The sequence below is a fragment of the Propithecus coquereli genome, unplaced genomic scaffold (genome assembly GCF_000956105.1).
Source record: "Propithecus coquereli isolate 6110/MARCELLA unplaced genomic scaffold, Pcoq_1.0 Scaffold268, whole genome shotgun sequence".
NCBI lineage: Eukaryota > Metazoa > Chordata > Mammalia > Primates > Indriidae > Propithecus > Propithecus coquereli.
Window position 1 is genome coordinate 44,931 of NW_012148263.1, and position 12,900 is coordinate 57,830.

General features: G+C 47.8%; 1 protein-coding gene across 4 annotated transcripts in view; it reads left to right on the forward strand.

Annotated features, from left to right (window-relative positions):
• The window catches only part of PXYLP1 (2-phosphoxylose phosphatase 1), a 58,729-nt gene that overhangs the window by 20,103 nt on the left and 25,726 nt on the right, over positions 1–12,900 (forward strand). For 2 of the 4 annotated variants that reach the window (XM_012647415.1, XM_012647414.1), the window contains one exon: positions 6,071–6,201. In XM_012647415.1, the coding sequence (XP_012502869.1) occupies positions 6,123–6,201 (79 nt within the window). In that variant the 5' untranslated portion in view covers positions 6,071–6,122. Of the gene's footprint in view, positions 1–6,070; positions 6,202–7,718; positions 7,817–8,089; positions 8,203–12,900 lie in introns of those variants that run through there. The other 2 variants (XM_012647416.1, XM_012647417.1) reach the window with 2 other exon arrangements.

Consider the following 12,900-nt stretch of genomic DNA (forward strand, 5'->3'; position numbering starts at 1 on the left):
GCTGTCTGGTCCCATTGACGTAGGATTTCCCGGGGGCCAGTGGCTCAGCTGGCTTGGTTAGAGGGAGTGAGACCCTTGCAGCCCAGCCCCTGTGGGACCTCTGGGCAGCCGGCTTTCCCCAGGCACAGTGATTCACTGCATGTGTCGCTGTGGGGTGGTGCCTGGAATGACCCACCCCCTTCTCTGGCTCTTCTCACTCACAGCAACCCAACACCCCACTGCCACCACTAACAGTCAGTGCAGTCTGACTTAATGCTGTCCCTGTAGTTCATTCTGTTTTCCTAAAATACAGTCACAAATGCACCACTTTGTCACCATGTCCGGGAAACCTACCTGCCATATCCCAGCCTGGATGTGGTCTCCTCGCTCTTCCTGATAGCAATGGTTGCATATGGCCTAGATCTATTTACTCATTACTTCAATGACCAGACTGTAAGCTTCCTTAAAAAAAAAAAACTTTAAAAACTTTTCAATAAAAAAATCCTTTAACTTCAGATGTACAACAAAACAGAGTGGATGTAACGAACCCTCGCAATCTGTCACCCACCCTCAACTATTGTCAGCATTTTGCCAGGCTTGTTTCATCCATTCCCCTCAACCTTGTTATACCCCGCCCCCTGGAAAACTGTAAAGCAAATCCTAAGTCTTGTATCATTTCTCCCATGAATACTTCAGTACGTTTCAGCTGTGAGCTTCAAGATGGCAACAACTATATCCTATGTCGAGTGTCCTTACCACTTAGAATGGTAGCTGACACTTAATGGCTCTCAGGAAATATGTTATTTTGAATCAGCTGACTTACTGACTGAAGGAACTAGCATCACCTTTTAGAACTGAGCCTGCAAATTAACTGGAGAACTCTGGAATGTGAATAACTGCTGTGAACCCACAGCCCCTCCGTCCCAGGTGCCTGTCTTGCTGCCTGGGGTTTCTGGAGGCACTAAAATCTGTCCATCTTCATCAGACTTCAAGGTTGGTTTATCCTTAGCCAGGCATCTTTGATTTTGCAATTAAACTCCACTTTGAGGTGACCTTAGAGAGAGAGAATTATTAAGATGTAGCTTTTATCTTTGCTTCATTCATATTTAGCTTACAATTGTGGACTTTAAGGGTTTATTATTATTATTATTATAATGTTGTATTTACTTAGACCAAGATAATTCTGACCAAAAAAATCAAAGTGTAGAATACATCTAAAGCATTTTCTTTAATACCATCTTTCTTTCTTTCTTTTTTTTTTTTTTTTGTTAGACAGAGTCTCACTCTGTTGCCCTGGCTAGAGTGAGTGCCATGGCGTCAGCCTAGCTCACAGCAACCTCACACTCCTGGGCTCAAGCAATCCTTCTGCCTCAGCCTCCCAAGTAGCTGGGACTACAGGCATGCGCCACCATGCCCGGCTAATTTTTTCTATATATATATTTTTAGTTGTCCAGATAATTTTTTTCTATTTTTTTAGTAGAGACGGGGTCTCGCTCTTGCTCAGGCTGGTCTTGAACTCCTGACCTTGAGCGATCCACCCGCCTCGGCCTCCCAGAATGCTAGGATTACAGGCGTGAGCCACTGTGCCCGGCCTAATATCATCTTTCTATTCCTAGTAATGGTATTTTAACAGCACAAATGAAAGATAATTGAATGCACATTTTCTTTCAAGCTGTCTTGGTCATGTTTACCCTAAATTCTGTACACTTTGAAGGAGACCCTAGATGTGGCATTTCCAGCTCTTACGAGGTAAAAAAAAATAGGCTAGGGCTTGGGCTCTGGAAATCTCTGGTGGTAGAGCAGTAGCTTGTAAAAATGCCTTTGACATGTTCATTTTTTCTCTTAATTCAGAAAGGATATTTATCATAATGTAATGGGAACTGCTTGTTAACTAGCACTGTTTTCAAAATTGTGTTCTATAATCTTCTTTCACTGCTCAGATTTATTGTAAGGTTGAATTGAGTCAGCTGGGTTTTCTGTTTTGTTTTTTTGTTTTGTTTTTTCTGTTTCATCAGGAATTCAGAGTAAGAATGTATTTGCGGGTTTAGCACAGGGGAGGAGGCTGTGCCCGGCAGACAGCTGATGAGTGGTAACGGTTACTGTTCAGCTTTCACATGTAACAGTTGTTTCCACAGCAGTATTTATGGGAATTGGATTTGGTCATGATGCCATATTGAGCCAAGATCATCTTTTCCGTGGAAGGTGATGGGACTTGAGAGATTGTGGGGGATTGGGACATGTGGGAGCTGTAATCCCACAGCCCCTCCCCCTGCCAGCACAGCAGTGAATCTTCCCGTGGATTTTATTTTGGGGGCTGTGAGTGAGCAGGCCGTGGCGTTTCTGCTGTGGACCCAGAGTCCTGGCTGTCCTCGGCATGACTTATGTGAGTCTGATGGGGTGTCTTGGTAGGCGCAGAGCTCCTGTGGAGGGAGAAGTGTGGGGAGATGGCAGGAAGGGAGCCTCGGGATTGCATGACTTCTCGAGTGCTGCAGGAGCCTCCCACCTGGGGCTGGAAAAGGGGAAAGGGAGGTCTGGAGAACTGAGGCTGGAGATTGGGCCACAGAGCCAGAAAGAGCCAGTGGGCTGGTGATCCTTGTCCTCTTGGGGTGGGGCCCAGCAGAAGCCGAGGCGATGTTCCAGGCTGGAAAGCCTAGGGCAAGGCGGGACTCAACGGCTGAGTCAGCCCCAAGGAAGGCTCGTGTGGTAGAGGAGCCATGAATGTGGCTGCAAACGTGGCCGCCTGCCCTGATGGGTGGGATGGGCCCGTGAGGGGGAAGTGGTGAGTGGCCAGGATTTGGAAGAGGAACCACAGCATGGAACAGAAGCAGCGGCTCAGGGGGAAGGGCAGAACCTTGTGTTCAGATAATGGCGTAGGGGTCCAGAGCGTGGGAGTCAGCCACAGCACGTACCGACTCTGTGCCGGGCACTCTGCCTGCTGTGGTACTTGCTCCCACTGCCACCTGCTCTTTCAGGCTTTTATCCCCAGTCTGACTTAAAAATCAGGATCCTGCGACTCAGAGAAGTGAAGTCAGTCAGTTGTCAGGAGGACACACAGGAAATAAGCGGCAGAGCTGGGAATTGAACACAGATCTGCCGGTCTCTGGAGCCTCATGCTTCCCACCACTTTCCAGCACCTTTCATTCTCTCCCACTGAAGAAGTGTCCCTGTGAAGAAACACCCACAGAGATCCCCACACGCTGGTTCCCATGTCGGACACACGCGCACACACACGCACACACCCCTGCCCCTTGAGGGCCTAGATGCGGCTGCAAAGAAACGTCTTCAGATTCATGTGAATTTTGGATTCTGTTGTCATTATTTAGCAATTTTTAAGAAGTAAGAAGAAAGCGTGACCTTTATCTCTGAGTTTCCAGTGAAATGGGCTCCAGAGAAGGCATGCGTTTAAGGGGCTGGTGGTCACACCAGCCTGGTCCCTAGCGTGAGGGGAAGTCCTGGGACTCTGGCCATGCTGCAGGCTGTCAGGGGAGAGCTAGAAACCCAGAGAATACCATGGGGGAATGGCGGGTGTTCCCACTGCTTGTCAAATGAAAAGCCACAGAAAGGCAGAGATATCAGTGGTCCAAAGACTAGAAGCAGTAAGGCAGTTACATGATCCCAGCCATCTGGTTAACCCAACATATTTAAATCTAAACTAAATATAGCCCCTTTCCCAAAAAACACTCAGCATATTAAAGCATGTAGACAAGATGGAGATCTGCATGTGGTGCCTGCAGATGAGGATGTGGAGATCCGGATCCTGGCTTAGAATTTCTGGTGAAGTGCAAGGCATTTCCTCCCCATGGTATCAGTCAGCTTGTGCTTGCTATCAAGATCCCAAAACTCATTGGCTTAAAACCGCAACCATCGTACTTCCTCCTGATCCTGTGCATGGGCCATGCAGTTCTTTTGGTCTGGGCAGACTCTGCTCATATGATTTCTTGGTGGCCTGGCTGGAGCTGGGTGGCCTCACATGTGTGGCAATTGGCAGGCTGGTTGTTTGAAGGGAGTCTCAGCAGGGACTGCTTGCCTTGGCTCCACCTGGTCTCTCATCCTCCAGCAGACTAGCCTGGGGTCTTTGCATTGTGGTCTCAGTGTTGCAAAAGTAGCAGAGGAGAACAAGGCCCAGTGCATCAGTACTTTTCCAACCTCTGCCTGCAACCCATCTGCTGTCGTCCCATTGGCCAAAACAAATCCTTGGCCAAACTTGGAGTCATCATGGGAAGAGATTACATAAGGCCATGAATATAGAAAGGCATGAACAAACTGGGGGCCCTAACTGCAACAAATCTACCCTGCTGTAAGCTGGAGATGTAACTTAGCAAGTAGCGATTGTTTCTACCAAATGCCCACCTGAAGACAACTCTGAAACATACTGTGGTTAATCCCCATATGAAAAGGCAGTGTCAGGAAAAACCATAGGAGACATACTTAGTTGTTCTAGTGGCCTGTCCTGCCAGTCGGGGAGGTGGGAAGTCCCCAGGAGGCTGGAAGCAGGGAGTAGTTGACAGACCAGACCTAACCCAGCAGTGGAAGAAAGGACCTGGCCTCCTACATGCAAATGCAGAGAAACCAACAAGCTAGTCTGACCTCCAAAGTAATGAAGCAAGAGACACCACGTGGCCTCAGAAGTCAGGGGTGGGTGATTCCCGGGGATGGTGTGGTAGCTTCCAAGGCCCAGAGTGAGGCCTGAAGACAGGCTGTGAGCCAGAGCTGCAGAGGGAGGGATATGAACAAGAACACATGATTGTGCAGTAGTCAGCTTGGAGTACTGGGCCTCAGCCTTGGTTAGGGATGGACAGAAGCACTTTACATTGGAAGGTGTAAAATTGGGGTCTGTTTTTTAACACAGATACCAGTTGCTGGACATACAAGTTCAGTTGTGAAGTGCAAGTAGATTTTTGTCAATCTTTGAGCAAATGTTCTCTTTTGGTAGAACGTCTGACAGGTCCCTTAAAGGAGTGGGTTTCAAACTCCCCGGCAGGGCCCTTGGGGAGGGGGTAGGAAGGAAGGGGCTCCAGGGCTCTGGCTACTGCTTCATTCCTAGCAGATGTGCTTTTTAAAAAAATAAGCTATTCAGATATAATTCACACACTATACGGTCCACCAAGTGTACAATTTAATGGCTTTTACTATATTCATGCAACCCTCACCACATTAGCAGATGAGCTTTTATCTGATTTTGTCTATCAGGAGATTCTATTTGAAGGGGGAAAAAATTCAGGTTTGAAATTACTGTTACAATCTTAGTGTAGGTTAAGAACCTTTTCTGGAGAGACTGTGTTTTCAAGTTCTTTTTAAAATCCCAATGAGAACCAGGAAATAAACTCAATTTCTAAAACTGATCAGGTAAAACCAATAGTAGCCATTCACTTTTTTCACAGAAGGAACATTTGGGGCCTCATTCAGCTTTTTTTTGTTTGTTTGTTTTTAAAGTCCTTTTGCACAGTTGTGATATGGTTAGAGGAATTTAGAATGAGTGGAGTGGGGCTCCAGGAAGACCTCGGATGCAGCTGAACTAGGCTCAGTGGTCCAGGATGGAGGGAGGCCTGTAAGTGGCAGAGGGGGCTAGTTATTAGGGGCAGATCCTGTTGCACACCCAAGACGTCCCTAAGAGCATTACTGTGGGACACGTTGCGATGACTGATGTTCAGATTAACGATTACAATTAAAGAAGACCAAGGTCGTCTTAGCAGAAAGTTCATCAAAAGCGTTACACATTTAAAGGTTGGAGGTCACACTGGGGCGTGCTGGTCCTTGTGACGACTTCCTTCATTGTCTGGCACATTGTAAATGCTCAATAAACATCCTTTACATTTCTCTCTGGAAAGGTCATGTCTGTAAAGTATCTCACTCACTGTTGATGTCAGATAAACGAGGCATTCATGAACTGGTTTCCTCTTGTTAACTTGAAGGGAGCGTTCTTGCTTGGGCTCCTTTGGGGACAAAGACTAATCATAGAGTGTGCGATTGTTCTCCGGCTCGAGATTCACGCCTCCCTGCCGGGGGACTGGGCTAATCGGATTATTTTCAGTTGACAAACTTGGTTTTCCATCTCTGAACACTTTGTCTATTGCCTCTGCTTCATTCACAGGACGTGTTCCCGATTTGAGGTGAAACCATGAAGAGAAAATAGAACAACAATAATGCTTTTCCGCAACCGCTTCTTGCTGCTGCTGGCCCTGGCTGCGGTGCTGGCCTTCCTGAGCCTCAGCTTGCAGTTCTGTGAGTAGAGCGGGGCATCACTGGGCGTGGGAGGTTAGGTGGCTTCGTTCTGAAACAGAGGGCCTGAGTTTGTGGGAAACAAGGAGGCTCCAAAGCCTTGTTTTTTAAATGAACAATGAGGTTGAAAACAACTAAGTCTTTTTATCACCAGCGATCCTGGTGTGTGGTTGCAAGCAGGGACCCTAAACCACTGAGCAGCCTTCAGGGTGTGCTCTTTTGACTTGTGCATGGATCCTAAACTGCCTGGTTACTCACAGATTCTCAGTTCAGATTTCCCAGGTGGAGACACTGAGAGACCCAGCTTGACTTTTGCACTGAGCCACACCAAGCAGAGGTGTTTGGCTGGCTGGTGGGGTCATTGAGGGTTGGGTGTCCATTTTATGTCCAGTCAGCTGTGGGGCTGCAGTGATTTGGGGCAGGGTGTGGGGATCAGGTCCCCAGTATCAAGCTTGTCCCCTGGGCAGCAGGAGCTTCAACCTGGAAATCTCTGTGGCAAGGCAAGAGTGCTCTCATGAAGCCAGTCCGCCAACCTCACCTTCTAGCATCCTACACTGGGATCCCGGTGCTCAGGCTGTGTTCCAAATCTGTGCACACCACAGCTCCCCCAAGAGTGGCTGTCCACAAACACAGATCTGGCACTGGGCCCTTGTTGGTTGGCACCCCTCAGTGGCGGCCCATGTCTTCTGGGAGGCCCCTTGCCCTCTTGTGTGGCCCCTCTCTGCTTGGTGTGCTCTACGAGTGCCAGCCTGTTCTCTATGCCAAATCCTGGTGCCCTCTGCCTCGAGTGCCTGCCCTCTGCCTCACCCCTCCCACCCTTTCCCTTTCAGCCCTGCCTCTGCTCCCCCAGGAGCCTTCCAGGAGCCCCCAAGGGCTTGGTGCTTCTTTGATATATATCAGAATGCCCTGAACCTGTTCCCTTCCTTTCACTAACCATGCAGTATTGTATTTTTCCATTCTTATGTCTTCCTTCTACAAGACTGTCTGCTCTTTGAGAGCAGGGACCATGTCCTGTTTCCCTCTATGTTCCAGGAACCAGCACTGCCCTGCACATAGCGGTATTTCATAAATGTTTGTTGAATGCATGAATCTGTGCCTGCTCTGAAAAGCAGATAGACCCTAATTCCCTTTCCTTCTGTCGCTGTGTACTTGAAGCTGAGAAAACGTCTGTATGATGCTGGGAATTGTGTTTCTGCTGTCACCTGCCTCACCCTAACGGGTGGGAGACAAGCAGTTGGTACCCATCACTGCCCAGGACAGCTCTGTGAGGATGCAGTGTTTCTGTCACAGTGTGAATGATGGAAAGAAGGGCAGATGGCTCAGTGAGTGGGATGTTGAGTGTGCAGAGGAAAGTGGGAAAGACTTGGTGTTAGGAATAGGTGGTTTGAAGAGAGGAGGCTTTGGACAAGTTTCCTTGATTCACCTCCAGTTGCGACATATTCCTGTGCACACATCTGGTGCATATGACAGGTTATTTCTAATAGTAAAGGGAATTGAAAATACTCATTTTATCCTTCCAGAATTGGAAAAGAGGTCAAGAGAAGGTGGGCATGAGAAGTTTAAAAATATTCCAGATGGCTAATGAACAGTAAAATAGGAATCCTTTCCAAAAAGTGTGGTAGGACTTTCAGTAGTTTAATTGTCTGTAACTTTTCATTAGAAATTTTCCATCCTTTGGTTGGAGAGGTAGATGATACAGTCAACCCTGATTTTTATTCTGAGAAGCTGACAGGTTCTGAGATGTGAATGTGGGCTATTTGTGTTTGCGGCGTTTCTCTTGCATGAGCTGGTTTCCACGTCACTGAGTTGGCCTGTGTGTTTTGCTTATATAACTCTTCTGAAAGTACCTTCTGTTTTAGGAGAGCCAATTTGCAGCCATACTTTTTTAAGGAAAATTTTGCAGAGTAAATTAGCCTGGCTGGGTCTGGGCTCTTTATTCTTGGATACGCTGGAGTCCGAAAAGATATTAAGATATGGACGTTCTTACTGCTCTTCTACTTCTAGGTAAACTGGAACTTTGGGATTCCCCATTTCTGTGGAAATGGGGTTTAATTGCTTCATTTGTTCAATTGCTTTATTGGTTACTTATTATTATGGTGTAAGAAACTGCGCTAATTCATAACGCAAAGGTTTATGCTTAAGTAGCACTTATGTTCTCATTCTTGCTCTAAAATATATGGACTTTTTCTTTGCCATTTCTTTTGACTAATTTGGGAATGCTAAATTAGCACATAAACCTATTTTAAGTAATATATTTGAGGCAACCAAATATAAGTTGGTTTTCTCATGCTTTCAGTAAATAGTATAGTTTTGTTTTCTGAAATGATTGTAGATTTTATTTTGTCTTTTTAGTAGTTTTCTTCTTCTGATGTTTTGAATATGAAAAAGATACTACCCAGCTTATGATTCAAATATCAGACTTTTTAAATAAGCATTTCTTCCTCTGGGTACAGAAAGTACGTAACAAACCCACATGTATTTATTAAGTGCTTATGTGTGTTTGACATTTTTCTACACTGTGGGGGTAGAGGTAGTCAGGGAAGAGATACAGAAAAGATTAAGATACTGGCTGGTCTGAGTGCAGGGGTGTTTACAACTAATTGATTACAACAGTTACAGATTCCTTTGTTCCTTCTCCACTCCCACTGCTTCGCTTGACCAGCCCAAAGATACTGCTCATGGTTTCTCAAAATATGTTCATCTTAAATGGTACTAATGACTTGGTATATGCTAATAGTCCTTAGTAAAAATCATTCATTTTGTGTTTTCAAGTCCTTGATGTTTTGAGTTTGGACATAGGAACATTCTAAAATTCCTGTTATTTGAATTGTAGGAGGTAACAAGTAAGACATGTTTTTAGTCGTTATAGTTAAAATACACACAAGTGGAAAAATAACTTCTCAAATTAAAGGATTCCTTTAGCACAAGGAAAGACCGTCGGGATGCGAAGACTTATGAATCATGGGCTATGTTTCTGCTTTTTCTGCTCATTTGTCCTCATCCACTTTCCTGCTTTAACCCAGCATTTCCTTAATGCTGATTTTATGCTCATTTTGCCACATTCCAACCGTCATCCCCAAAATGGCGGCGTGACGGGAGCAGGCAGGCTGTGGAACCATAGCTTGGGTTGGAATGTCAGCTTCCCCGCCAAGCAGCCGTGTGCCCTGTGTCTTCTTCTGTAAAATAGAGTTAATTATTGCTACTTTGCAAGGTTGGTGGGAGAACAGAACTTTATGGGAAAACTCTTGGCTTGTGGAAGCAAAGCCAACATAAATCTTTTAAGCAAACCGGTACAGAGTTCCAAATAATGCACCATCATCAGAAACCAGGGCTTAACCAAAAGGTTGCCAGAGTGGATGTTACTTCAGCTCTTTGGCAGAGGGAAGCTTTTGAAATATATCATACATGTATTTGTTTCTAATCCAGAGTACACTGGCCATGATGAGAGTTAATTTATACTGAGCACATGGTGCCCATGTCCAGAGCCGCCCTCCCGGGCAGGGCTCTGACTGACCACAGTGGGCTCAGAGGGATGTGTTGACGGTGAACTGGAGACTCAGATTCCCGTTCAGAAGAGAGGCAGGTTCACCTACAGAAGTGAAAGCCAGGGTTGTCTTCAATATCTCAAGAGCCTTCTCTGCAAGAGGAGCGGGACCTGTTCTGCATGGTCTGGGTGAACATGGTGACACATTTCAGTGAAGTGTAGGGTGGAACTTCCTAGCAGTCAGTGTCACGCAGGGTTGGAACGGGTGGTGTGTTCTCCGTCACTGGAGTCTCCAGGTTCTGGAGGGTCGCTCTCTGAAGAATAGAGTTATTGGGCAGGTCATTGGGCCTGATCCCATTTAAATCTCTTTAAATTCTGAGGTTTTATGAATTTTATCTTTCCTTGTCAATCCAGTGCCATGAGTATGTGTGACTTTGTTTTTGTGCAAATGTTCCTTGCATTTCCAACATCTCTTAGAGCCTGGGCTGGGAGTTTAGTCCCCCGAGGGCCACGGGGAGCTTTCTGTCCCATGGAGGAGAATCATGGGCAGGCACTGGGAATGCTGTGCGCAGTGCGCTTGGGCAGGTAAGAGGCGGCGGTGCCGTGGGGTGGGAAAGGACGTGGACTCGGGAGCCAGACTGCCAGAATCAAGTCCCTGGCCTGCCATTTATCAGCTGTGTGACCTCAGGCAAGGTATTTACCTTCTCCGTGCCTCAGTTTTCTCATCTGTAAGGTGAGGGTAATGATAGTTCCTATTTCATACGGTTAGTGAAGGATTCAGTGCACCAGGAACAGGGCTGGAACATAGAAATCACTACAAATGTGTTTGTTGAATCAAATGAATGAGAGATCACTTTTGGCAGGATAGAGGCCAAGAACCCAGTCCAGGCTGGGAGTCAGGAAAGACTTCCCCAAGGAGGTGACATCTGAATTCATCTCTGAGGAAGATGAACTGAGGAGTAGATCAAGGAGGAAGCTGGGAAGGGCATTCCTGGCAGGTGGAGGTGGGGTGCCAAGGCAGAGGGAGGGAGAGCATGGCCCAGGTAGGTCACCTGTATGTAGCTACGATGGGGGACCAAAGGCCAGGGGCCACTTCCATCACCATGTTACATTTTGAAGGCTTTGGGTAGCCACTGAAGCAGGGAAGGTGCCATCAGACTGTGTCTTGGAAAGACCACAGTCCATTACAGTGTTTTCCACTGGTTTCCTGGGCACCTCGATCAGAATCGCCTGGGGAGCTTGTTAAAAATGCATGTACCAAAAACAAAAAAAGAGCAGATTTTGTGCCCCTCCCCACAGAATCAGAATCTTGGTGGGAGTGAGACCCTTAGCAAGCTCCCTGGGTGAGTCTAATGTACCCAAGATGTGAGGACTACCAGTCCCAAGGCTGGTGAAAGGGTAAGGCTGGGAGACAACTCGGAGGCCATTTTGCTTATCCAGTAAAAAGCTGAGGGTGGCCCAGGTGAAGGAATTGGCCCTGAAAGGAAGAAGCAAAGCCAAGAGACATCATGGGGATGCTGTGGGACTTTATAGCTGGTTGGTGTTGTGGGGCCAGGATGATGGGGGGACTCTTCTGTGGCACCAGGAGTATGGCTCAGGTACCCAATAGATGCTCCATTCTTGCCTGCATTCATTCACATAAACGTCTCCTCTCCATCTGGGGTCAGTCTGCTGAAGGCTGCAGGAAATGCCCAGAACAGACTGGAAGGTGAACCACACAGGGCTGGTGGCTCCCTGGGTCTGAAGCGAGAGGGCTCAGAGCAAGAAGAGCAGGGGACAGGGCCAGGCCGCAGGAAGAGCTGGGGGCAGAGCAGGAGGGGGAGTTGGATGGGACTGTCGGTGAGGGGCACGGGGGTCACTGGAGGTCCCTGAGGGCCAGTGGGTGCAGTGTCCTGCCTGAGAGTAGACCTTGGGGTCTGAGGCCTGAGAGAGACCCTGCTGGAGGCACTCTTTGGGGACTTTGTGCTCACTGTTGGTGAAGCCCTGGCTTCGGGAAGACCAGGTCTCCTTGGAGCATGTGAAAGCCGCTCCAGACCAAACGGCCTGTGAACTTGTTTTATTTGGCCCAATCAGTGTTTTTAGATTTTTTAAATTTATTTACCAATGTTTTTAAACTAGGAAATTTCACATAAACTTCCAGCCCCTCTAAAAATCAGACTTTCCACAACCAGAGTCCCACAGTCCCTTGTGGGACAGTTGGCAGGAGCTGAGGAGCTGAGTAGGGGCTGCCCCCCTTGGGGGGCGGTGTGTGCTTGCCCTGTCGCCGCAGTTGCCACCTGTCTCGTCCCTGTCAGCTCCTGAGCCTGTGCCCCGTGGGGCAGAGGGAAAGAGGAGAGACCAAAGATGCAATTCTGGGCAGACAGTGGAAGAAAGGCCACGAGGGAGGCAGAGCAGGAGCAGCCAGGGGGCCCCATCGACACACATGGTCTGTGTGGGGAGCAGGGAGCCTGCCTGGCAATTCTCGGGTGGGCAGCCAAGGATCCCCAGCTTAACCAGCTCAGTGCATGCGTGTGTGTGTGTGTGTGTGTGTGTGTGTGTGTGTGTGTGAGTGTGAGAGAGAGAGAGAGAGACAGAGACAGAGACAGAGACAGAGAGAGGCCGTGTTTTCTGTAGCTTCCCAGGTGCCTCTCTTACCAGTAGAGCCATCATCTTTCCTGGAGCAGCCCCCATACCCCTCCCTTTTTGTGTGCTGCCGTGGGTCTGATGTTCGTTAGGAAAGAGAGTAACAAGGCTTGGTAGAACAGTGTGTCCATTAAAGTGACACTGCCTCTAAGTAGGCAAGCATGGAGCCCTGGAAGGAGCCAGGGTGTTTTGTTTTTGTTTTGTTACGTTTTTAAAAGACAGGGTCTCACTGTGTCACCCAGGCTGGAGTGCAGTGGCATGATCATAATCTACTACAGCCTTGAACTCCTGGGCTCAAGGGATCCTCCTGCCTCAGCCTCCCGAGTAGCTGGGACTACAGGTGCATGCTACCATGCCTGGCTAATTTTTATATTTTTTGTGGAGAGGGATCTCTTTATGTTGCTCAGGCTAGTCTTGAACTCCTGGCCTCAGAAATCTTCCCTCCTCAGCCTCCCAAAGTGCTGGGATTACAGGCATGAGCTACCGTGCCTGGCCTGGGCCAGGGTGTTTTGACTCCTGCCTTGGTTGTGCAGATCCTTGTTCCTCAGCGTTGGCCCACTCTTTGTAGATGGCTATGAGCATTTGTAGTTTTAACT